The following is a 24,730-nucleotide window of genomic DNA, read 5'->3' on the forward strand; positions in this document are numbered from 1 at the left end:
TTCCTCCATCCTCGGTTTTCCTCACTCTACTCGGGCTTTCAATTCTTATAACTGGGCCCCACAATTTAGTAATCCAGACCGTTGGTATGTTAGATATTATTGTTTATTTCTTATAACGTAACAATCATTTTGATACATCACACCTAACATTTCGTTTTGGTTTCCAAAATAGACGGTTATGAGAAAACCTCAGCAAATAGGTCCAAATATTGACGGAGAGGATCTTCTACTGTAGGAGATTTGCGGCTCATGGTCAATCCATGATAGGACGCAACAGACCAATGGTCTGGATTATCGAAACACGTGGACTTCACCAGAAAGAAGTTAAAACCCGAGTACAGTACGGTGCAAAGCTTCGGATCGAGGATCATATATAGTTGGATATTTCATTCCACTCACTTCTTCTTCCTCCTTCGACTGTCGGCGAATTTTGGAGTTTGGGTTTTGATGGCAGAGAGTAGGACTGAAAAATGAATAAAAGAAAAATCCGAGGAATAGAAAATAAAGGGTTTTTCTCATCTGGGTTTTTCATCACAAGAAGCTCTCTTATCTCTTTCTCTCTCTGATTTTTTATTTTCAATACATATATTTTTTGTGGTTTATGTGGAGATGCTCTGTCTTAAAGCTGAAGCTCTGGGAAATGAGGTGTTTGGTTCGCATGGTGTGATTCTGCCCATGAGTTTGTAAGAAATTTCCAAATCTTCAATGACTCTTCTTCTTTTGAAAATGTGGATTTTGTGGGTTGGTTTTTGATGAGGGGTGGGGATGAATGGTGATGACAGGGGAAGCTCTATTCAGAGATATTTAAAGAGAGGAGGAAGAGATTCTCGCCTTTCGTCCGCTTCATCTTCCGGAGATGGTTCTCCAATATCTACTGCTTTGGAGGTACATTTCTGTATATTGTCATCACCAAACTCTCTTCATCTTCATCTTCTTCTTCTTCTTCTTTTTTTTTTGGATTTTTTTTTTTTTTTTTTTGGAGATTTTCCTCTTTGATTGCTGAAATGAGAGATGGGTTGTGAATTGGAAACTGGAACAATGTTGAAAAGTTAGAATAGGTGATGAAATTGGATTTTTTTTTTTTTTTTTTTTTTTTTTGTTCTTTTTAAGCTTTTTGGAGGTATTATTACACAATGCTTGCAAATTACAAGTTGGGTCTATGAGTTAGTGATCTGAACCGTTGATGTTAAGGACCGAGTTGGATGGTGTATGCAACAAAAATCAACTGGACTGGAAGATCCTACCTATAGAGTATTTGTTTGTTTGTTTGTTGTTTTTTTTTTTCCTTTCATTTTTGGTTGTGGGCATCATTACTGTGCTTGCTCTCTCTCTCTCTCTCTCTGTAACTCCCTATTTGTCGGCCACCTATTCAAGGGTTAGGAAGTCCTCCATAAATGTTACTTTTGGTGCACAGGCTAGCCACAGTGGGGACCATAATGTCAATGGTTTAGATCACTGAATCATGGTACCAACTTGTACAAAATGAGAACCCTTACACTACTGTATTTCACCCAAACATTGTATAATACCTCAGTCTAGCTTCCTTTATTTATTTATTTTTTTTTATTTTTTATGAAGCAAATGAAATTGAAATCAGTATTTAGATAATCAAAAAGAAAAAAAAGAGGTGGGTATCAATAGCTTCAATACTTATTGCTTGTTTTATTTATTAACCTCCATTAGATGCTAAATTGAAGCAATTCATTGATGTAAGAGAAATGCGACAGATGGTGATGATGGCTAGTATCATTTATATTTTTAATATGTTTTGATGTGTTCATTGGAATTTAACTGGACAACCGAAATAGCTCCATACATTTTTTTCTTTTCAACCATTAAAAAACAGAGGGGATTTCATTAACTCATGTTTGTATTTTTCTGTTCTGTCTATAACATTATACTCAATAGGGAGAAAATTTACTATATAATGTGTGATCGATTCACTGCCCTTATCTTGTGGGTTTCTTTTTGGTTTTTAAGAATTACTTGCTTTAGATCAACATAAAGAAATTAGAAAACATCAGAACGAAGAAGAAATGATCTTAGGAGACGTAATCGGAGAATGGAGATAGTTGTTGGCTTTCTTGTTTTCATTTTCATTTTCATTTTAGTTCTGTCTGCAGAATTGAACTTAATATTTTCATTTGTTGCTGTTGGATTTCTGGTTCATGGATTTAAATTTTAGTGAGAATCTTTACTCAGAGCATTTATATGATCCTCATATGCATACTCTAATTTTGTTTTGAACAAGTTGGTCCATTGTCCAATGGTTTGGACCATTGGTACGTGAGGTGCCAACATGGACATGGACCATGCCTTGGAACTGTCTCAGATTGGAAGACCCTAGCCACCATGCTTAGGCCTTTTTTCAGTTAGATGGGGACTTTTGCTGTACTCCTTTTCTTAACCATGTATTTTTGAGCCACAACTTGAAAAGTTAGGTTGTCCTATGTCACTCCTGTTGGGGAGATTCTTATAGGATGGTCCATCCATGGTGGTGCTTAGAAGACCAATGGCTTGGGTCGCTGAACCATTTTCCCCACTCGTCCAAACTGAAAAATCCAAACTGGAAAATCAGGTATACCATGTATATGCCTGCCTTAATGATCATACACTCGTTCCTTGACTCGTTAATCTTGCAAGGACAACTTACTAGGAATCAGAAATATAAACATCTTGCTATGCATTTGACATACATCAATGTATGCCAAGAATTGATGTCCAGTTCATTTTAAATTATAATTGTTTATTCACCTATTCTAATGTTACAAGTTCTTTAGGAAGTTAAGACCCCAGGTGCCACAAAAGGAAGGGAGAGCGGTGGGAAAATGCGTCTTTATAGATTCCAGCTTGAAAAGGATGTAAGTGCATTGCCCTTCATGCCTGTAGAAGGATTTTTTTTTTTTTTTTTTTGAAAGATACCTGCAGAAGGAATATTATTGTATTAATTTTTAATTAGAAGGATTGAATACACACATTGATGAAAATTGCTCTAATTGTTGTCTATCACTAAGCTCCATTTGTGGTGTGTAACCCACATGTTCTTCTTCTTCTCTATCACTAAGCTCCATTTGTGGTGTGTAACCCACATCTTCTTCTTCTTCTTCTTCAGTCCAGGTTGTCAGAGCCTGTAGTTCTATTGCTGAGTCTCCAATGGTAGTTGGCTTGGCAAGTTTTTAAGTGGAATCCATTGATGTTACTTAATACCTTGATCCAAACACAGACTAAAAGATTCTTGCATCTAGATGTAAAAGGAGCGACAATCTCATGCCATCTAATTGCTAAGGGATGTAATTAGTTTGATGGGAGTAGAGGGAGTACGGTTGTAGGCTTGCCTTATAGGAGTGACAAAAGTTGGATATGAATACCCTTCTAAGCAAGCTGTAGGAAATTGAGAGATTTAAGTTTCGTGGTGCGTACTGATGGGGACTGTACATTTACTCCTAATACTTCCATTTATCAATCTCAGTATTCATTTCATTACCACATGTCAGTGATGCTTATTGCCAATAAAGACAAACTCCCCTGCATTGATTGCAATTCCCAGGTTCAGAAACTACAAAAGGAGCTACAAGAGGAGATCGACTTGCATTTTGCTTTGGCAAATGCTGTTGCTCAAACTTCTGCACCTTTGTCTGATTCTCCTTCCCAGATTCCCGTCAAGGTAACCTCCCTATATTCATGTCTTTGTTCTGTGTGTTTCCTTACCTTGTTAGGTAATCATAACTTGCAATTATTGGGTCTTTGTGTTGCTATTTCTGTGCTCATGTGTTTTGCAGGCTCAGGAGCTGTTGTCTAACATAGCTGTGCTCGAGATCACAGTTCTAAAGCTTGAAGAAGAATTGATTGCCTTGCATTTTCAACTTAGTCAGGAGAGGAATGAACGCCGCCTTACAGAGTATCATTTAAGACATTTACTTTCACCATTACCATCACCACGACCATACTCTCCTACTGTTTCAGAAGAGCCGGTACTCTCTTTTTCCTTCAATTTTTTTTTTTTCCTGCTGATTCCATTTGAATTTGTCAATGATGCTTTTTGATGGGTGTTGATGTTTTACTGTCCAGCAGATATCACCTCAGAGAGTTTCGAAGCACAGCGGTTTGCGGATATCTCATTCATTGGAGTCATATTTTTCTGCTGATTGTGGACATTCACAATCAATCACAATAAGCAGGCCATCAGATGTATGCTCAGCAAAGGAGGTCCGAATTCATGTTCATGGGAATTTTTTTTTACTTCTCTAGATGGTTAAATCTCTTTGTTCTTTAACATGCTGTGATATCCTTTATACCAAATGGTTTCCTTGTTAAAAAAAATTGTGGCGGAGATTTGATACCAGCTGCCAACCTGACGTAATGTTCTTCTTTATCTGGGCTTGGGACCGGCTGTGAGAGCTTAAAACTCCCACTCAGCTGGGATAAAGCTTAGATGATGAAGATGAGTTGCCTTTTGGATGTTAAAGTTTGATTTTTTTTTTTCTTTAAAAAAAAATCCTTTCAAGAAGTCAATTAAGGTTTTTTTCCTGGATTTTAGGAACACCTTTTTACCCTTCAACTTGACCAAGTATTTTTCGAGCCAAAGCCAACATAGCCAGTTTTTTGAGTAATCAATCTAGCTTTGAAAACATATAGGCTGCATTTGGAAGCTCAAGGAAATTGAATTGTTAACGTTGTGTTTAGGGAAATACTAGAAGTTAATATTGTTTCCTAGTATTCTTAATGGGAAGTAGCCTCAAATTTCAATTACATTGTTTCAAGTTCAACCTGAAAGTGACACAGGTAATTTGGAGCCCTGATCTTCAATATTAATGCTAGAGAAGGATCCTTCAATTTGGTTGCTTCCACTTCTTTATGCTTATAATTTCATTTAATTTGATAGTTCCAAATGGACCCTTGAATTTAGAGTATATGTAGTTCAAAACTGGAAGCTAATCATGAGCTTTCAACACAGAACTCAGGATCATGTAGCAGAGACAAACAAGAAACAGAGACAGATATTCCACTTCTACGGCCAGATGGATTGGAGGAGACAACTAAGGATTTTCTTGTGAAGGACCTTTCCCACCACCCTAATCAGCTTTCAGAAGAAATGGTGAGGTGCATGAGAGATATTTTTCTCTGTCTAGCAGATTCATCCAGCCTGTCTTCTAAGTTCTCTTCTTCAGAGCATATGCCTTCGCCATTGTCCCCACAGGGGCACCTTTCCTGTTCATCCATGTTATCCTTCTCAGATTCATCCATAGTTCCTTCATCAGTCAGGAGTCCCACCGTAGAGTTACAATGCAGTTGTGAAGTCATGGTGGCAGAGAATGCATTTGTTCCTTACAAAATTCATGAAAAGGTAAATTGGATAAATATTGGAAGATACAGTTCAGCAGCCGAGGTGTCTTGGATGTCCGTTGGGAAGAACCAGCTTGAATATGCTGCTGCGGCTCTTAAAAGATTCAGGTTAAATGCTACTCAACTTATACAAAACTTGTGATCTTAATTTTTTGTTAATCTTACTTAGCACATGTGTGAGTACTGTTCGATGTAACTACATCACTGGCCAAATCTTCTGACCAGGGACGTATGTTAAAATTTTGGTGTCATTATCCATAGGTGGCAATTGTTAGGGCTGTCAATGGGAACCCGGACCTGTGGGTGTCTGATTGGCACAAACCCAATTTTTATCAGTCCGGGTCTCATTTGCGAGACTCGGTTTGGTTTCGGGTCACACCTTTTGGATCCAGTTAAAGATAGGTTCTAGTCAGGTTCGAGCCACATGGATCTTGTTAAAGTCAGGTCGGGTCTTGTTGGGTCCTGGACACATGCACCCACACACACATATTCTAGTAAAAGAAATGAGATCTCCTTAGTCTTACACATGAATGAGAGCCTATTTACACACCATGCATGTCAAAGTCGCATAGGTCTGCCCAATCTAAACTATACATTGGATAGGACCAAACATGATGTAGATGCTGAAACCTAGATCTAAAGACCCGATGGGTACGTAAACCTGATTAGATCTGGGTCCGGGTCTTCAAGATCTAGATCTAGACCGAAAAGGACCCGGACCCCGCATGAACTAACCCATTTAGCCGGGTACAGGTACTATAGGATGCGATCTGAACCCATCCCGTTGACAGCCCTAGCAATTGTTTCGTGTGAAATCAATGTTCAAAAACTTGGTTTCAAGATGAAAATGGATCTTTAGTTTCCTAATTTGACATGCTAGGGTGAATGAATAAACTCACCACTTTATAAAAGATGAGTTTGTGTTTCGATACCTAGAACCAGTACACACCATGCGTGTGTCAAAGTTGCATAGGCGTGCGCAATCTAATCCATCCATTGGGTAGGCCCAAACATGTAAATGCTCTTAATTTTCCCGAACCCAACTCGAAACCTAGATCTGAAGATGCGTTGGGTAACTGAACCTGATCAGATCCAGGTCCGGGTCTTCAAGATCTAGACCCAAACTCGTAAGGACCTGGACTGAGCTAGATCTGAACCCAATTAACCGCATAAGGGTACTATAGGACCCAACCCGAACCCATCCGGTTGACAGCCCAAGCAATTGTTTAGCATGAAATCGGTGTTCAAAAACTTGGTTTCAACATGAAAATGGGTCTTTGGTTTACTAGTAGGACATGACAAGGTGAATGAATAAACTCACTTCTATAAAAAAGATGAGTTTGTGGTTCAATACCCAGAACTGGTGAGTCAACTAACCCAGTTTCTTTGTTGATCATTGAGTTTCTGGACATTGCTATGAACACATTGGCGCATACTGGAAGTCACTTTCTACTTGATAGAGCATTTAAATTGAATGTTTGATTTCAGGAGTTTGCTAGTAGTTATAACCTCATTTGTTTCCTTCTCATGTCAATGCAGAGTGCTCGTTGAGCAGTTGGCAAAAGTGAACCTGGCTTGCATGAATGGCAATGAAAAGCTGGCATTTTGGATTAATCTGTACAATGCCTTGATCATGCATGTGAGTTATGTTTGGTAATTTCTCCCACATTAGAAAATTCAGGACTACGAACAATCAATCCTATCACGATGGACCTTTCCATAACAAAAATAATCTTATTACTGTGGCATGATCAGACTTTGCTCTGACTCCAGGGGTTAATGAGGTTTCCTTAAAACCTGAAAACTCGGAGTCATCAATCAGGAAGCTCAATCAAAGACTTAAAAAACTCGCGTATTGATTGATTATTTGAAAATCTTGATTTGGTACTTTGAAGTTAGATCCAAAACTCACAAACTTGGCGAAATCAGACTATTTTGTTAGCCATTTTTTAATATTCTTGAAGAACCTGATGAAAAACCATTACTTCATAAGCCCATCCCTTCCTGTCTAAACATGCCATGTGGTTATGTGTCACGACAACACTGCACCAGCCATGCTGATCTTTGGCCACTTTTGTAATATCGTATGTTAGACATATATTATAGTTGAGGTCTACTCGAATACTTCCTGATGTATGGCAATATGATACATTGGGACATGACTTTATACAAGCTCTTTTTGTAATAGGGCTCTGCTTGGATGCGGGATGCCTGAAGAAGTTTTTTGGATTGAATATTTCAAAGCAAAAGAGCCAAATTTCAAATAGTTGATTGGGAAAAAGAGAATGGAGAGAGAGAGAGAGAGAGAGAGAGAGAGAGAGAGAGAGAGAGAGAGGAAAACTGTTCCGAATCCACGGAACTTCTCTGGACTCCTCACAGAGGCATCTCGAATCCACGAGAAAGAAAGCAAGCAAAATAGAAAATAAATTCTATAAAATTTGAAATTGATTAATGAATGAAATAAACGAGTTCACAACCCTTTAAATAGGGATACCAAGCAATGAGAGAGAAATCAGAAGCAAACTACAACTAAAACTCCTAGAATTTGCAGACGGTCATGATGTCTACTAGTGCGCAACGTTTTTGGCCAAAAATAGTAAGTGTCCTATTTGGCTTCACCAAGCTGTTCTCCTAATTATTCCAAGCTCTTTTCACGTTGGGTGCAACTCCTAAAGCCCAACGGATGAAGAGTTATAATCAAACTAAAACTTACTATTTATAGTAAAAACGAAATTAAAATAGGGAAACAACTGTCGATCCAGGGGTATTTCGCAAATCCGGATTGTGAGATATGCCCGATCTAAGGTCCGACAGTCCGGATCACTTCTGTCGTCGACCGGGCTTTTTTGATCCATCTTGGCTATGAAATTGTCTGCGACCCGCTCTACATCAAGAAAGCAGTGTAAATAAGAACAAAACCCACTCTGACACCATGTAGAGTTCTGTAAAAGTGAAAGGAAATAGAAAAGAGGAAGAAAAGAGAGAATGGAGAGAGGTATGTCCATACTCTCTCCTTTTTATATTAAGTAAAAAAAAGGTATGAATACATAAAAATACCACTCACCTACTTACAATATGACAAAGTGCGCCTAATAAAGTAAATAAAAGGACACATGGACAAAACTAAGGAGTAAGTAGGCTGTACAGCTTTGTGGCCTCTTATTGCATTCATCCAGGTGGGCCGTACAATCATAAGGTCTACAATCACATCCACAATCATTAGCAGTTGAGATAATCCAATTTCAGAGATTTTAGTTGTTGTATATCCACCATAGAAATTGAGAGTCTTCGTATAAACAGTTTAGATCATTGGAAGACGATCCAGATTCAAAGGCTAAAGTCCCAATGTATAATATTAATATGACATGATGTATTTAAGAAAACTTCATATTAGTTTTGGTTATCATGTCATTGCCCATTCATTTTTTAAAAATTATAGTTGTTACTGAAATATTTATCAAATGACATTTGTTAAAAAATTTATCTGTTTCATGTCTTTCTTGGCTGCATTGTGTCCCGTGTATCTTCCTGTTATCCATCTAGAAGATATTATTCCTTTCCTTAATTTTGGGTCTTGACTGAAAGTCATTGTTCATGGAACTTTCAGGCTTATCTGGCATATGGAGTTCCAAAGAGTGACATCAAACTTTTCTCTTTAATGCAGAAGGTTTGGTTTGTAATTTTTGCTTCTTGTGATTGCCTCGATGTTTAATTGGAGAAGTGCTTCCACGCATGGAGATACTTATCAAAACGTCATAACTGATTGCAGGCATCTTACACTGTTGGTGGGCATTCGTTTAGTGCAGCTGACATTGAATACATTATTCTAAAGATGAAACCTCCAACACATCGCCCGCAAATAGTATGCAATCTATGTTACAAGGACTCCATGCCTTTTTGTTGTGTTGGACAAATGTTCGCATGGCTTTGTTGAAAAACCTTTACTATCTTTGATTTTCTTATCATTCACAAAATATTATATTATCAATTGGCATTTTATTTTCAGCCCCCAAAATGGATGTTTCCACTGTAACAGGGATTTTCCTATTGAGTGCTTTTAACAATCTCTTTACCGACCAAATTATCCCTGTGCCCGTGCCTGTGCCCTCGCCCCCCCCCGCCAGGTGTTTGGAGGTACACGGCTTTCCAGGAATGAAGATTTTGGTCCATTCTGCCTAGCATTTGTAGCCGCATGAAAACCCAGAACTACATTATTCACCCCAAATCATATCCATTGCACACCAGTTAGGATCTGAGACAGAATATTTTGGTCTATTCTGCTGAGTGTTTGTAGCCGCGTGAAAACCCAGAACTACATTATGTACCTCAAATCATATCCCTTGCACATCAGTTAGGATCTGAGACAAATGATATTACTTGGCAGAAAGCATCCTGCCTACCTGCATTTTTAGTTTCTACAGACACCCAAACATATCCTTGATGTCTTTCTATATAAATGCATACATAGTTCTGTGCTCTATATTTATGTAATGATATGTTAAATGTCCATATATTTATATGAATATTTAACTGAGGAGACATGGTGGGAAGTGCCATTTTCTCTGAGTCCCATGCATATTTCTTCTTCATATGTTTTCTATGGAAGCTTGACATGGTTCGTACTACTATGCTTCTCTTGTCAGGCTTTGGTTCTGGCCCTTCATAAATTCAAGATATCAGAGGAGCAGAGAAAATATTCTATTGATAACCCAGAGCCCCTGGTAGCATTTGCTCTCAGTTGCGGGATGTATTCTTCACCTGCAGTAAGCACCCATTCTCCTCTTTATTATCCTCCATGTTTTCATTCATTGACTGAATCATCAATGCTGCAATAGGAATGCTGGCAAAGGCTATTGGTTTGGTCATCATGTGATAGTTGACATTATAGGCTCAACTAGTTAACTTGTATCCTGATTTCTGAGTACAATTTAGCCAAGTCAGTTGCAAGTTCACCAATTATATAAAAATTGATCCACAGGGCCCTTTTCATATAAGATTTGAGTTCAGGGTGGTACTTGGAACTCAGCCAAACCAGGCTGACTCAGCTGAGTCAGCTTGGGCGATTAGCGAATTTTTAACCCCGCCAATTAACTGAAATTTGAAGTTTGATATGATAATCTTGAATCCTGCTATGCTACTGTTATGGCACTGATAACTTAGACAAGCTGTGTTTCCTGGTATATATTGTTGGCATTTATACCATTGTTGATAGAGCCGAACATGCATGTTATTGCATTAGTTGACACAGCAAGTTGGCTGCAGGGCTAAACATTTAATTTGCCATGGCTGCCAGGGTCACTGATTGTATTGTCCTTCAGCTTGACTAATCTGGAGCTTCAAGGCATTTTTTGTATTTTGGGAATTCCATCCACCCTTCTGATTTGATGAATATAGATATCTTCTCAGAAAGAAGAAGAAGATATCTGATAGTTGTCTAAAGGCTTGTTTGCATGCAGCAGTGATTCTCTCGACCTTTTTGGAATTTCATCCAAAAGGATTCTGATCAGAACTAGTCGGCCATTTGGTTTAACCAAAAGTCCTATGTGGAATCAGAAAGACATTTAGATGGGCTCCTTTTCCAATTTGTTTCTTTCCCCCACCCAAACTGTAAAAAACTGGACTAATCAAATCCAATTCAAGGAGCGGCCAGTATGTATACAGGCCTTGAGAGTCATTGACCAAGCAAACCGTGTTGAATACTTACCCTATTGAGGTATGTAACCAACAGAAAGTTTACGTTTATAAAATCCATGGTCTTCCCAAAGTCATTGATCATTGATGTCACACTTGCATACACATTTAGTAAAACAAATAGAGGAACCCTGATCTTTGATTGATCTTTTGTTTGCTCAACTAACCGTACATGTTGGGAACACCTCTAGCCCATCCAAATATTTTACTGCCGGACGGGAGGGAACCCTCACACCAACAAGTGATCCCAGCCATCACATTAAATGTGATCCATTGGATGTAATTATCAAAATTTGTTGTATAGCTAGGATTTTGTGATAGGGAATGCTTTGGCACATGGCCCTTCCAGTAATCGTACCACCAGATCAATGGCTAAATTTCCGAAGTGTGCCCACCTGTACCATTGCAGGCTTTAATAATGAAGTGTTTCAATTTTTTTTTTATTTTTTTTTATTTTATTATTATTATTTTTAATTGAGCACAACAAATCACCCCCCCAAAAATATCATGCTTGACTAACACAGTCATGTCCATGCCATTACCTAGCTCATCCATCTTTCTTTCTATGTTTTGTTATTTAGATCTGATAAAAAATGGCATCATTTATTACATAATGCAGCTGAGGATCTTCAAAGCCGATAATGTCATCGAGGAGCTCCATGATTCCTTGAGGGATTATATCCATGCATCTGTTGGCATCAGCAGTAAAGGGAAACTGCTAGTGCCAAAGCTCTTGCATTGTTATGCAAAAGGGGTAGTGGAGGATTCACTGCTGGCCGACTGGATCTGTCGATTCCTCTCTCCCGAACAAGCAGCCATGGTTCGAGACTGCACGTCCCATAGGAAACAGAGGCTCCTGGGTGCCCGGAGCTTTGGCATCATCCCTTTTGATTCAAGGTTTCGGTACCTCTTCTTGCTCGAGAATGGAAGCTCCCAAAGCTCTAGCTAATGCGAATTGAGCAGCTCATGTACTTACAGAGAACTATCTTTCGGTGGGTTTTGACTTGCATCAAGCATATCGCATGAGCACTTCACACATGCATGCAATGCATACACAGACCCACATGTATGCACCTTCATAACTTTGGCTTATGATGTCCACCACGGCTTTGTGATCCAAAATGCCTCTTGAATATGTGTATATAAGATGCAGAAAAATTAATTATTTGCTACTGTTGTGGGGGGCATTTTTGAAGTAGAGTCTAGGTTAATGTCAGCGTTTGTCAACATACAAGGTCGTAGTTAAGAAAACCATTTGTGCCTCTTGTGCTTACGATCCCGAATTCCTAGTTGGTTATTATATGCACTTGTTTCGTGCCAAGGCTCACACTTGACCCTGTTTTTAGGCATTCCAGGTAAGCCCGCCTGAGGACAGACCAGGGATGTTCGATGTTTCAGACAGCGCGGAGTTGGGAAAGAGTCCTATTTCATGTACAGGAGGGATTGAGGGGATGGATGCAGATTGAAATCTAGCCGTGTAAATAGGTTCAACATTTTTGGAGCATATGGATTCATGGGGCCAGTTTTCAGCTTGCTGAGCTTCACATGGGAGATTGTATTGTGAAAGAAATTCCACTTGGGTGCATGGACATTCCCTGTAAAACTGGGATTTCTGTGTCAAAGTTGGTTTTGCTTGGGAAGAATTTCTGCTCAAGCTCTGTCCACAACTTGTCTAGTGATGCATCTTTTTCTACATTGTGTCCTGTGATTCACTGTACATTGGTGTATTACTGAGTGAAACCAATAAGAAAAGGATTGGACTGTTTGTTGGGGCTCTTGTTCTTTTTGCCACAATTCCATTTGAAATGAGTTCATGTAAAGCAGCAAATTTTTTTCCCTCTCTAAAAAACTCAAGAAACCAAGCGGAGCCATGCCCGGTCTATTGAACTGGTATGAGGTGAGCTTATTTGAGGGTGGAAACCATTTTCTGTGGCAAGTTTTTTTTTTTCAATGATCGTGGCCACCCAAGGACTGAACCTGCTTGATTTTCAGGTGATGACACAGACATGGCAAGGTCTATCTAATGAATGGCCTTCCTTGATCTGCATCATGCCCTGATGGATTTATAGATGCTCACCAATCTTACCGGTCATTGTGCTGATACCATGTTGGATTCAATGACATTGCAGAGTTCCAGATTTTCTGTGCTGATACCATGTTGGATGCAATGGCATTGCAGAGTTCCAGATTTTCTGTGCTTTTGCCTTTTGAAGACCAATGCAATGCCTTTACATGATGCTTCTTCCAACAAACAAACAAGACATGCTTGCGCGAATGAAGCAAAATCGAATTGAAAAACAAGAAAAAAAAAGAGAGTAAAGGAAGAGATCAAAGGATCTCCAACTAAATATAAGAAGAAAAAAAGATTCATAGAATCGCCATTCCTTTGCAAGCATTTTTCGTCCTAGTTTCTTGCAATGATGATTTGAGCCACCTCATGTGCTTCTTTATCTTTGGAAGCAGCTGGGCATCACCATCATCCATAGATGTTGGATTATGTGGAATTTGGCGTAATCATTGATTATTGATGCGGCAGGAGTATGTACAAGTCTATTCCAATCAACAAGATTGCCTCACAGAGCATGCTACTGCTTGTGCCCAATGCCTTAGTCTCGTCTTCACGTGCTGCGGATTATCTCCTACCAAAATAACCAAATCAAACAAAACAATTCAATCTTTCTTTCTTTCTTTTCTCTCATTGTTACCCTGCTGACTGTCCCCACTCATCTAACCATCCTAATGGTCACTCTACAAATGGTACATCAACTGCAATCCAAAATCATCCTTATAATGACCCAACTCCAAGCCTGGTTTCGACTTATATCAACAACTCAACAACTGGCCCATCTATTTATAAGGCCAGAAAAAAAAAAGAAAATCAAGCCCAGGCTTCAATTGCTGGCCAGTGGATTTCCACACCCGGGATTTTGCCCGTTAATGGGGTTTTCTGGTGGGTCTGATTTTCAAGCCTTGCACATTATAGGTAAGTTTGAGCCTAATTAACAAAAGTCCGTTTTAAAATATGTATTTTTTGGAAAAATTAAAAACTTGTATGACTGATTGAACATTTAAAATTCCATATATTTCAGAAGATAAGCAAAAAAAAAAAAAGATTATTATTTTTTGGGTAAACCGAATTAAACACTTTTTTTTTTTCCCAAAAAAACACATTTTATCCAAAAAATTTAAAATGGCGGTAATTTAAGAATAAAAGGAATTGGTGGTTGCCACCCATTGATAAAATTGAATGGAATGTGAAATTTTTTTAGTACAGATAAACTAATTTATAAGAGGATTGTTGGAAATGCATTTTTGAGCGAATCAAAGAACACCATTCAACTTTCTATATACACTTATTTTCCATACATACAGAATCAAAGTTTTCTATTTTAACCTTATTTATATAATATACACACATTTTTTAAATCAAACTGTATTAAAATTGAAGTTTTTAGTTCTTAGAGCTTTTGTTTATTTGACCATTTTCTTTATAAAAAATTTATATGATATTTTCCTTTTTGGGTCTTGAGATTTACATACTAGGCCTATTAGATGGGCCCATTCTTGGATCTCGTTCCTATTGACTCCCAGTTTCAGTTGGGTCTATGTCCATATGCCTGGTTGTATCTGGGCCCAGACCCATGTTTGAGCCCATTTAATAAATGGGGTTTGTCAACACACGTTCTGTTATATTGTTGTTGTGGTTACAGAAGGTTAGATAGCAAAAAGGAGAAAGAAAGAAAGGAATGTAAAAACATTACCAGGGTTGCAGATTTTCCAAGATTCATCAGGGCTCTTGGGGCTTCCAACCGTCGAAGAAGACCCGCTCGTACTCGACATAGGGCTCGACGGTGAGTACCGAATCTTCTTATCGGACAGCTGCCTAGTCACCGCGAAATATAAATCAAGAGCCGGAAGAGTATCACAAAGCCCTTGCCCATCCTCCTCATTAAACCCAAATCCCAAATCAATACTCCCTTTCAGCTCATTAAGATCCTCATCCGTCAGTCCTCGTCCTGACAACCTCGGAGAACGGAACCCATCTGCCTCCGTCGACTCATCCAACAACTCTATAGAATCCTTCCTCAAGATCTGAAGGCGCCTTTTCTCCCATGCAGCCTCTAGCGATGTCTCGCGTATCGAAAGCTGCTTCGATAACAACTTACGGTTCTTCAATGGAGGAGGGGCGAGTTGCTTTAGCTCGTCATTGGTTGATTCGGTAGGGTCTTGGACTTTGATGTTTTTCATGGTTTTTGGGTCCTATATTCCGGAGGTGAGAGCACCCCCCTGACTCGGCCGTGACTCGGCCGTGTCGGTGGAGTCGAGTCTTTCCTCCCTCTTTTGTCTGGGTCTTGACCCGACCGAGTTCTCGCCGGCGCGTCTTGTGCGGGCTTTTAATGCCGAGTCTGTTGGAGGGTGCGTCCTATCCTACCATACGTTTCTAACGGCTCCGACCCGAATGATTCGGGTCCGGAAATGGAAAGTGACAGCCACGTTCTTTGGCAGGAATTATACCTAAAACCTCTAAATTCACGTGTTATGGTCCATCTTAGCTTTGGAATACCGTGATTTTTGGGGGAATGATTTCATCAAAATGACGCAAGTTGGATGAATGGATTGGACTAAAAATAGTGGACTCCACACAAAACTAATGGTGGGCATTTAATCCCAACTGTTTGTATGGTGTGGCCTACGTGTGTTTTTAATAGTTTTGATTTCTGAGATTCAGAGCGAAAGACAGGCAACGTACCTAATGAACGGATTGGATCTCATGAAAACTCTACTCATGTGGCGCTATGTACGCTCCACACCTGCTTATGCAAGTCGCGCTAGCCGTGCTCGTATGACAAAGCAATCTCCGTATAATTCCCTTCCGTTGTCGGATGCATGAGCATGCATTGGTCTTGAGAGGCGGACGCGGATTTCCTGCCAAAGGCAAGTTCCTGCGCTGGGAAATTACGTAGGGCCACCATGATGTTTTTGATAAATCCATTACGTCCATCCGTTTTGTGAACTCATTTTAGGACAAGAGGACAAAATTGATCCGGATCCAAGAGTCAAGTTGGCCGAAAATGGGAGAATTAAACATCCACAATTGAAATATTCGTGGGATTACATAAGTTTTAAATCAAGCTAGTATTTTTGTTTTCAGTTCATTCCAGTAGGAATGATGTTATGAACGATGTGGATAGCATGTAAGCATCACTGTCGACCCTAGGAAGATTTTAACAGTAGAAATTTCGCTACCCACCTTTTCCTTTACTGCGGCCCACTTGAGTCTTGGATCCGGTTTATTTTTGCTCATTTGTCCTAAAATGAAGTCAAAAAAAGGATGGGCGTGTTGGATTTATCAAAAACATCATGGTGGCCCCACATGAGTTCCCACCGCAGGAACTTCTTGCGAAAGCTTTGCGCAGCAAATCCGCGTCCGAGAGAGGCACGCAATATTCTCTCAATTTTAAAAGACCTCCAAAGACCCCCAGAGTCTTATGTTAGTTTCACACCATTTAAAACATGGTGTGACTCAATCTTCTCAAATGTGGCACCGACGTTAAGCTATACAGACCACCCAAAAATTGGGTCCCATCGTGGATGGAGCATATATCTAAAATCACATTTATAAAGCAATCCTAACCATCCAACTAATAGCTTTAAAATGGACGGTTAAAATTAAAATAATGTGGTCTAAATTTGAGGTGGAAAAATAAAATAAAATAGTTAACATTATTTCTCAGTACTAGTTTTCGATTATGCTCCATTCTCAGTTGGGCCAGTAATTTGGACGGTCTAGATCGCATTAAAACTATGCCTTATTTACGGTCTACTATGTGAGTGTTCATGTTTTTCTGAGTAATACATGCATACGGCCCCTCAATCTATCTGTCCCACCAAGAGGTTACAGACGGTGGCAATTTCACTCCCGATATGAGATAAAAAGCAGCCATTGGTGTGGTGACATTTGGCAAGATGGGTCCCACATTGGTAGAACTTTTATTTAAGTGTTACCCATGCATGTATCTCCTTCTCTCTCTCTGGACATATGATCTGAGTAGTTTGAAGAAACACTGGTAAAACGATCCACATGTATTTCTTTATAGAAAATTCTAGTCCCACATGAAAAATTAACTAAGTGGGTCCATTGATTTAAGAAAAAAATCAATATCATGCTTTAGCTCATGTGTCAATAAATAGCTCTTCTCAAAGGGTGGGCATACTAGAATATTAGTTAGATGGATGCATGTGCATGATGCCTTGCATCTTGGGAGGTTCAAATCCCTACCTAATATGTCTATTCGTTTTTGAAAATATTAATTAATTAAATGAAATAATTCAACTTATCTGATTTGGCCCATTCAATAATAATATTTTAAAAGGTGTGTTTTCTTATATAGGATTTTTTTTCATCCAAATGATCTAACACATTAAAATATTATTTCATCTCTGTTCCTCTCATAAGGCCTTTATTTTCTTTATTGTACTACGTGTTATTAAGTGAACATTCCTGTTGGGCCAAATCATGGACTTGATTCTGCTCATTTGTTAAATAGAAGTTGGGAAGAGACTTTTAATGTAAGCTATAAAAGATTTAAAAAAATGTAGAGAATCCTTTAAAAAAGAATAAAATTGCATACAATAGTATAGAGATCTCTAAAATATTATAGAATTCTCTAATAAATTTTGTAAAGAGAACAGTATGGAAATATACTTTTAAAAATAAATTCAAGAGCATCTTTTATGTTGGATGATTATCACATGGCACCATTCATACCATAAATGGAGTGTCTACAGTGATCCTAATTAAGCATATCTAGGGGCCATTCTTACCATAAATGGAGTGTCTACAGTGATCCTAATTAAGCATATCTAGGGGTGGATCTTCATCTACACGGCGCTTTACAAGCGTTATGAGCTATTTTGAATTCTAGCGGAAATATAATTTCTCTTGTTTCTTCTATCTTCACTGGGTAACTCAGTAAGCTAAAAGTACTGAGTAAACTCTGTGGGGGTCTACTGTAATATATATATATATATATGTCCACTCCTTCCATCCCTTTTACTAGATAATTTTAGGGCTTGAGCCCAAAAATGAAGAATATCCAAATCTTAAATGGACCACACTACCAGAAACAGTGTGAATCAAATGTCTACCATTGAAAATTTCTTGAGGGCAACTAAAGTTTTGTGTCAAGCTTATATTTGTGTTTTCCCTTCATCCATGCTTATGTGATCTTATGAACAGGTTGGATGACAATTAAACATCACTGTGGGGCCTATCAAGTTTCAACGGTGGATATCAATATTCCCACCGTTTCCCATGGTATGGTCGACTTGAGCTTTGTATATACTTTAATTTTGGTCTCAATCCCTTAAATAAGCTGGAAAAATGGATGAGCGGTGTGGATTAACCACATACATTCAATGTGGGCCCAATAGAGTTTACTCAATACGGTGTGGATTAACCACATACATTCAATGTGGGCCCAACAGAGTTTACTCAGTACAATATCCGATTTGGCACTTAGATGGCTGACTGAGTGTTGACAGGTAAAGCAAGTCTACACTTGAAAGTAGGGCTGTACACGAACCGCGTTAGCTCGCTTGACATGGTTTGAAATTGAGTTTGAGCCGAGTCAAGTTGATTTTTTGAGTTCAAAAAAATTTTGAACTAAGTTCGACTATACTCAGATCAAACTCCAATTCAAATTGAACCAGTTTGGTAACTCGGTTACTTTGATATTGATGTTGCTCACAAAGTGTTTGATAAAATGACTCAATGAAGTGTCAACGGGTGGCAAGGAAGGTATATATATGAAACAAATATTTTTTTTCTTGATTTTGATGTTGCCTATAAAGTATTTGATGAAATACTTATAAAACCACTACTGTTATTTTACATACAGTGAGAATTTGAAAGTGCAATCCATATGTTTGTGAAAATGTTGCATAGGTAAATTGAGCTTGACCTTAGCTTAAATTTAGCTCGAGTTAGTCTGAGTCGGTCACCGAACCAAGCCGAGCTAGCCAATCAGGCTCGAGGACCGAGCTGAGCCGAGTTCAAGCTGGGGCCAACTAGTGGTTGAGCTGAGTTAAGCTGTGCCAAGCTCAACTCAACTCGACTCGTGTATACCCATACTTGAAGCCATAACACAGATATACAACCAGTGACGTTAGGGTTGAGATTAGTGATTGGATTTTGCTATAACTCATGCTTAATGGGAATCATGATGATTGTTTCTCCGGAATATCACGCAGAGAAGCAATTATATTAAGAAGTGTTAAAGTTTGACTCTAGATAAATATATTCTCTCTTAATATTAAGATAATGGGATCGAGTGCCTATTCAGTGTGTAGTGTGTGCATAAATAGGTTAAATAGGTAAAAAAAATAAAAATAAACATTATAAAATATCAACTATTCAAAGACAGTAATACAGTACATGTTTCTTCCAATCAAATCAAATTCAATGCACTTTGTGAGTCTGTGGCTGTGAGGGGCGTGTTTTGAAAAATAAATAAATAAATGTAATTTGTGGGGTTGTAAATGCATTTGAACTGAAGTTTTCACTTTATAAAACATTGGGACCTGGCTTTTGGGACATGCCACCACTGCAGGGTAAGTGGCAGCTTTTTTTTATAGTAGCTACTGAAACTAGGAAACCTCAATCATTAATATTCCAAAGTAAAGGAGATCTGTCAATCTGTCTGTTCGCCTGATTAGTGGGCCCAATGCAACAAAGGTGAAGCCCGGTTCAGTCAATGGTCAAGATTGGCAACCTTTCAAATGGATCACTGAAGTGAAGCATTACACTTCTACTGAGATTCTACATCATCCAACGGACGTGGATTGTGGAGAGTAAACTCTATGGGCCCACTACGATGTATGTATTATTATCCACGCCGTCCATCTGTTTTCCAACTAACTTTAGTTCATTAGCCCAAAATCAAAGCATATCCAAAGCTTAGGTTAAGCACAACACACGGATGTTTGTTAATTTAATGACGCCTACCGTTGAAACTTTCCTAGGGCCCACAGTGATTTTTATTTGTTATCCAACCTGTTCGTAAGGTCACAAAGACATGGATTAAGCGAAAACACACATATCATCTTGATCGAAAACTTCTGTGGCCTACCTATAAGTTCTCAACGGTCTGCGTTCAATTTCCATTGTTTCTTTTGGTGTGATCAAATTGAGATTGTACATGCATAAATTTTTTTTCCTTGTCACTGAAATGAACTGAAAAAACAGATGGACGGCGTGGATAAAGCAGATACATCACAGTGGGTCCCACTGAGTTTACTGACCACGGTGTTGCGTGGTTACTCACTAACTACACGGTCCGCGTCCTCTTCCAGCCGCCTTGAATACTAGGAAGAACTTAGTACAATGATAGAGCGTGATAGTTTATACGCATGCACTTAAGGTTTGCACATGACCTACGCTTAAATGATATTAAAGCAGTCCAAATAATGGGACCCACTTCGGATGGGTTATAAATAAAAAATTACAAGGAGATGATGCTCTCACTATCTGATTGGTAGACATCTATTGGACGGTTTAAAAGAGACCAAGTCAACTATTTGAATGGAACAACAACGGATGTCCACTCGACAGAGGTTATAATTGCTAGATTGGCTTGATTTTGTGGTATGATCTATATTTAAACTGGATTCCCATGGTTTGAAGGGTTGAGATTAAATCAAGTGTCAGCCCCACGTACATTTTTTTTTTCGGTGTACGACTGGGAACATCTACACTGTGAGAGTACCAAATAAATAAATCCATCTTAAACGTGATACTTATCTTCTAGGAGTACGTTTTTCCTCCGTCGCGACTAAGGCCCAAGTGCGTGACGTCAGCCACTGGGCCTTACGTGCTGATTGGTTTGATGATCGGAACTGTCCATGTTGTGGTATCTACGCTCTAAGGGTTATGATTAAATAAATATTATGAACGGATTATTATGAAAGTCACTATCTACAAACGAATTTAGAACGAGGAAATAAAAGTTTCAGTGGCTCGATTCAACTCTAAAAATCAAAGCTTAGGATAATCAATGAATCATTGTTATTGGGTAGCTTAGTTCAGGTAATAAAGTGAGTACGGACGGTTTAAATCATCCAACCATCCTAGCATGTGGGCCCTAGTGGGGAGCAAGTCTGGCGACAAACGCTGTATCCTGAGTCGTCTCGCGACAGAAACAAAACAATCTCATCCTCTAAAGGTAGAGATAAGGACAAGGAATGGCAAACAACCAACTAAGATCTGATTCCAGAAAGCCTACAAATACAATCCACGAAAAGAAGACACATATAAAGAGCTTTGCTAACCGCTCACTCGTGTGCAATGAAGATCATGCACACGCTACACATGTGCCAGCATGGTGTGATGGATACAATATCCATTCCATCCATCAGAAGAAAATCAGTATATTCATACCCTAATCCAAGTTTCAGGTTAATCCACTGGTCAGGTGGACCACATTTTCAATAAAAATGTACGGCTCTGAAATCCTTAGCTAAAGTTTTTTCAGCCCATCTAACTGTTTCGAATATTGGGAAAACAGAATATTTTTTGGAAAACATGTACAAGGTCGGACTAACCTGATGGATGGATTGCATCTCGCACCTATAATCATGTTGGGACACATGTCGCAAACGCGTGTGCGCTTTAGAGAAGCTCCTTATCGTGTCATACGTGTCAATGTACACGTGTGAGGCCTAGGCAAGTTACCCTGTGGGGCTATTATCAGCATGCTCTAGCTAAGGAATCATGGAAATCCACTTGACCACGTTTTCGTGTGAGAAAAATCGAATGTCAGATAAATCTGACACGTAGCGTATGATGAACGCACAGATGTGGGCCACATGATCAGTGGACCAGCTGTCTTTTGGTCAGTGCATATTCAAGGTCGATGTCATACACGTGTACCACGTGTCTCAACTTTCAACGGACAATAAAGAGTGGTGGAGACTGTGACATGTGGCAACTGTCGAGGCTCTGTTATTTCAACCGTACACTTCTCTCCAAGCCAGATATTTGAGGGGACAGACAATCGAGCTGGACAAGTGCCATCGTTACTTACGCCGAGTACCTATGTGAGTCCTACCATGCATTTTCCGTGGGAAGAGGATTGCCTGTGAACCCGGGAACAGGGCTGTGTGTGGCCCATTGATATTTCGGTGACAAATCCACTCCATCCATCTATTTTGTAAGACCACAGTAGAACAGGATTTTGAAAGTCAGGATGACCCAAGACTTATGTGGGCCATACCACAAGAAACGGTGGGGATTGAACTCCTGCGGGCGACAGAAGTTTTATTTCAGTTTGATATTTCTGTCTATAGTTTATCTGAGTGGAAATAACCCTATGAACGGTTTAGATAGCATATAAACATCATGGTCAGCTCGAGGAAGGTTTTAACAGTGGAAATTTCCGTTCCCACTGTTTCTGTTTTCGTGGCCCACCTGATTCTTGGATCTGCCTGATTTCTCTAATTCTGTCCTATTGTAATCTTTTAAAATAGATGGACGGAGTGGATTTGTGAAAGACATCTCTGTGGGGCCCACATATCCCCAGTGACAGGAGATCGGCCTCCAGTTCCGGGGCCCCAGAATGGGAAAATAAGGCTGGCCCGTTCCTCACAAGTCGGCCACACGTGTAACATGGTCAACTTCTCGTCATCCGTACAAGTTTGGGCCATCTGATGATCAGACTCGCCTGCCTTGCCAGATGAAAAATCCATACCTTGTACGGTGTAACACGCGTGGGTTTTAGAAAAACGGCAAAATCTAAAAATAATATTTAAGTTTTAATTCTTAGTAAAATTTTAATTCAGTTGGGTAAATACATATATTAATATATGGAACAACTTTCAACTCTGTTTAAAAAATAGAGGCTCTAAAATTGAAATTAAATATACAAATTAATGCTCACTAGGTATATATGAATTTAACAAACTAAAATATTATTTAACCCTTTCATGTTAGTTTATGATGATTCATCTCAAGTGGACCTACTATATGACAGTATACCTTGAGTTATATATTTTTCATGTATTTAGTTTATAAAATATCTGAAGTGGGGTCCATCATTTAAGTCATTTAATTTTGAGTTACATGTTTTTCATCGGTAGTCATGGATGAGGATCGATCACAAGAAGCCTGATGGCCGTTTAAGCTCAACTTAGCTTTGAACTAGGCTTGTGCCAATCATATGTGGCTTGGTTGAATTTTTTAGCCAACTTTGGGTACAAACATCATAGCCTGAATCATCTTAGTTCTGCCCAACTTGATTAATTAATTTTATATTTACTACTTATATTCTGCAAGTATTTTCTAATCCTTGATTAGACAATCCATTCATATCGAATAAAGATAATTAATTTATTTCTTTTTGTTACACACACATGCACACATATTTGGGCCACTTGATTAGCTGATAAATTAGGAATATGCCGCTACAAAATAAGACTTTTATCCATTATTTGTGTATTTAAGAGAGTGGAAGAAAGATGTTATCTATAATTTAATAATAATTTATTTTGATATTTTCTCCAAATGGATTTGACAAGTAAAGATTTGTCCCACAATATTTATGTGAATGTACTAAAACTCTATAAGCCTAACCGTGGTAAATTTGTTTTATCTATGTTGCTTCAATTACTTTGGCTAGTCATTTTAAGACATGCACTAAAAAAATGAGACAAATCAAAAAATCTATTAGACCACATCAAAGGAAATGACGCCTACCACTGAACTCACAATTTTCTCTAATGTGGTCCACTCGATCTTTGGATTTACCTTATTTTGGTTTATGCCATCACGGAGAAGCTAACAGAAATTTTACTTTGATTAGTTTATTTTGAAATTTAAGATATGATATTCCCCATTATATTTCAAACAGATGGCACTCTTCGTTATTGAGCTTTTACCAAGATTTACTTATACCCACACCAAATCAAAGGGGCCCTTAAAGTGCTTAAAAGAAAACAACTGTTAGAGAATTAAAAATCAACTAAAATTTGAAGCATTTAAAAAAATTAAATTAAAATAATAACCACATCAAATTTTATATATATATATATATATATATATATATATATATTGCCTCACCAAATATATTATTAAAAAAGAGTTACCAACTTTTTATTTTATTTTATTTTTAACTTGACAGCTTATTGGTTGATCCAAACAGCCCCATAAGTAAGTGGAGCGGCAGATGAGATAAAATAAGGAGAGAGTCATATTTATCAATGAGTTGATTCTGCCTGCTACTGGGCCCACATGCTAAGTGTTCCAATGATTTAGATCTACTTGTTTTTGTGCAAATCTCTAAAATGATTGGGAAAAATGAATGGACGTCGTGGATAAGGAACATACATCATGCTGGGCCCACAGAAATTTTCTAGCACCGACCAGTACCAGCTCGATACTGGAGGGGTCAGTACCGAAGCCGAGTAGGAAGATCGGCTGGTTTCCATCTTACAACGTGAAAGAGTCCATAGGAATCTCACATCCACCGTGCAAACTATCAGATCAACGGTCAAAATCAATTAATTACAAGCCCTACTCATCAGGACACCATGCAATTCCTTTCTGTCTGGCTTAATACAAATGCATTTCCCTCCTCAGTATACAAGTGGGCCACATGTGGTGATCAGGACTGTTGTTCTTATGAGCCACCACCTCGATAGG

At 38.7% G+C, this 24,730-nt stretch overlaps 2 protein-coding genes across 6 annotated transcripts; one reads left to right on the forward strand and one right to left on the reverse strand.

Annotated features, from left to right (window-relative positions):
* The first annotated feature begins 270 nt into the window (after positions 1-270).
* LOC131251832 (uncharacterized) lies at positions 271-12,811 on the forward strand. 5 transcript variants are annotated; one of them, XM_058252814.1, is made up of 13 exons: positions 365-683; positions 783-885; positions 2,781-2,861; positions 3,548-3,664; positions 3,780-3,971; positions 4,069-4,206; positions 4,955-5,451; positions 6,883-6,982; positions 8,951-9,010; positions 9,113-9,205; positions 9,987-10,106; positions 11,654-12,026; positions 12,390-12,811. In XM_058252814.1, exons 1-12 carry the CDS (start codon positions 610-612, stop codon positions 11,981-11,983), a joined length of 1,905 nt encoding a protein of 634 aa, XP_058108797.1. In that variant the 5' UTR covers positions 365-609; the 3' UTR covers positions 11,984-12,026; positions 12,390-12,811. The 5 variants fall into 5 exon arrangements, with proteins under 5 accessions (XP_058108800.1, XP_058108797.1, XP_058108796.1 ...); XM_058252813.1 differs by having other exon boundaries at positions 370-683; positions 12,381-12,811; XM_058252815.1 differs by having other exon boundaries at positions 375-683; positions 4,072-4,206; positions 12,381-12,811.
* A 539-nt stretch (positions 12,812-13,350) lies between these two features.
* On the reverse strand, positions 13,351-15,548 carry LOC131251834 (uncharacterized). Its single transcript, XM_058252818.1, has 2 exons — positions 14,796-15,548; positions 13,351-13,673 (listed from the first exon to the last, which is right to left on the reverse strand). The coding sequence occupies exons 1-2, from the start codon at positions 15,280-15,282 to the stop codon at positions 13,594-13,596; spliced, it is 567 nt and encodes a 188-aa protein (XP_058108801.1). The 5' UTR covers positions 15,283-15,548; the 3' UTR covers positions 13,351-13,593.
* Positions 15,549-24,730: the final 9,182 nt, after the last annotated feature.

The sequence above is a fragment of the Magnolia sinica genome, chromosome 7, assembly GCF_029962835.1.
Source record: "Magnolia sinica isolate HGM2019 chromosome 7, MsV1, whole genome shotgun sequence".
NCBI lineage: Eukaryota > Viridiplantae > Streptophyta > Magnoliopsida > Magnoliales > Magnoliaceae > Magnolia > Magnolia sinica.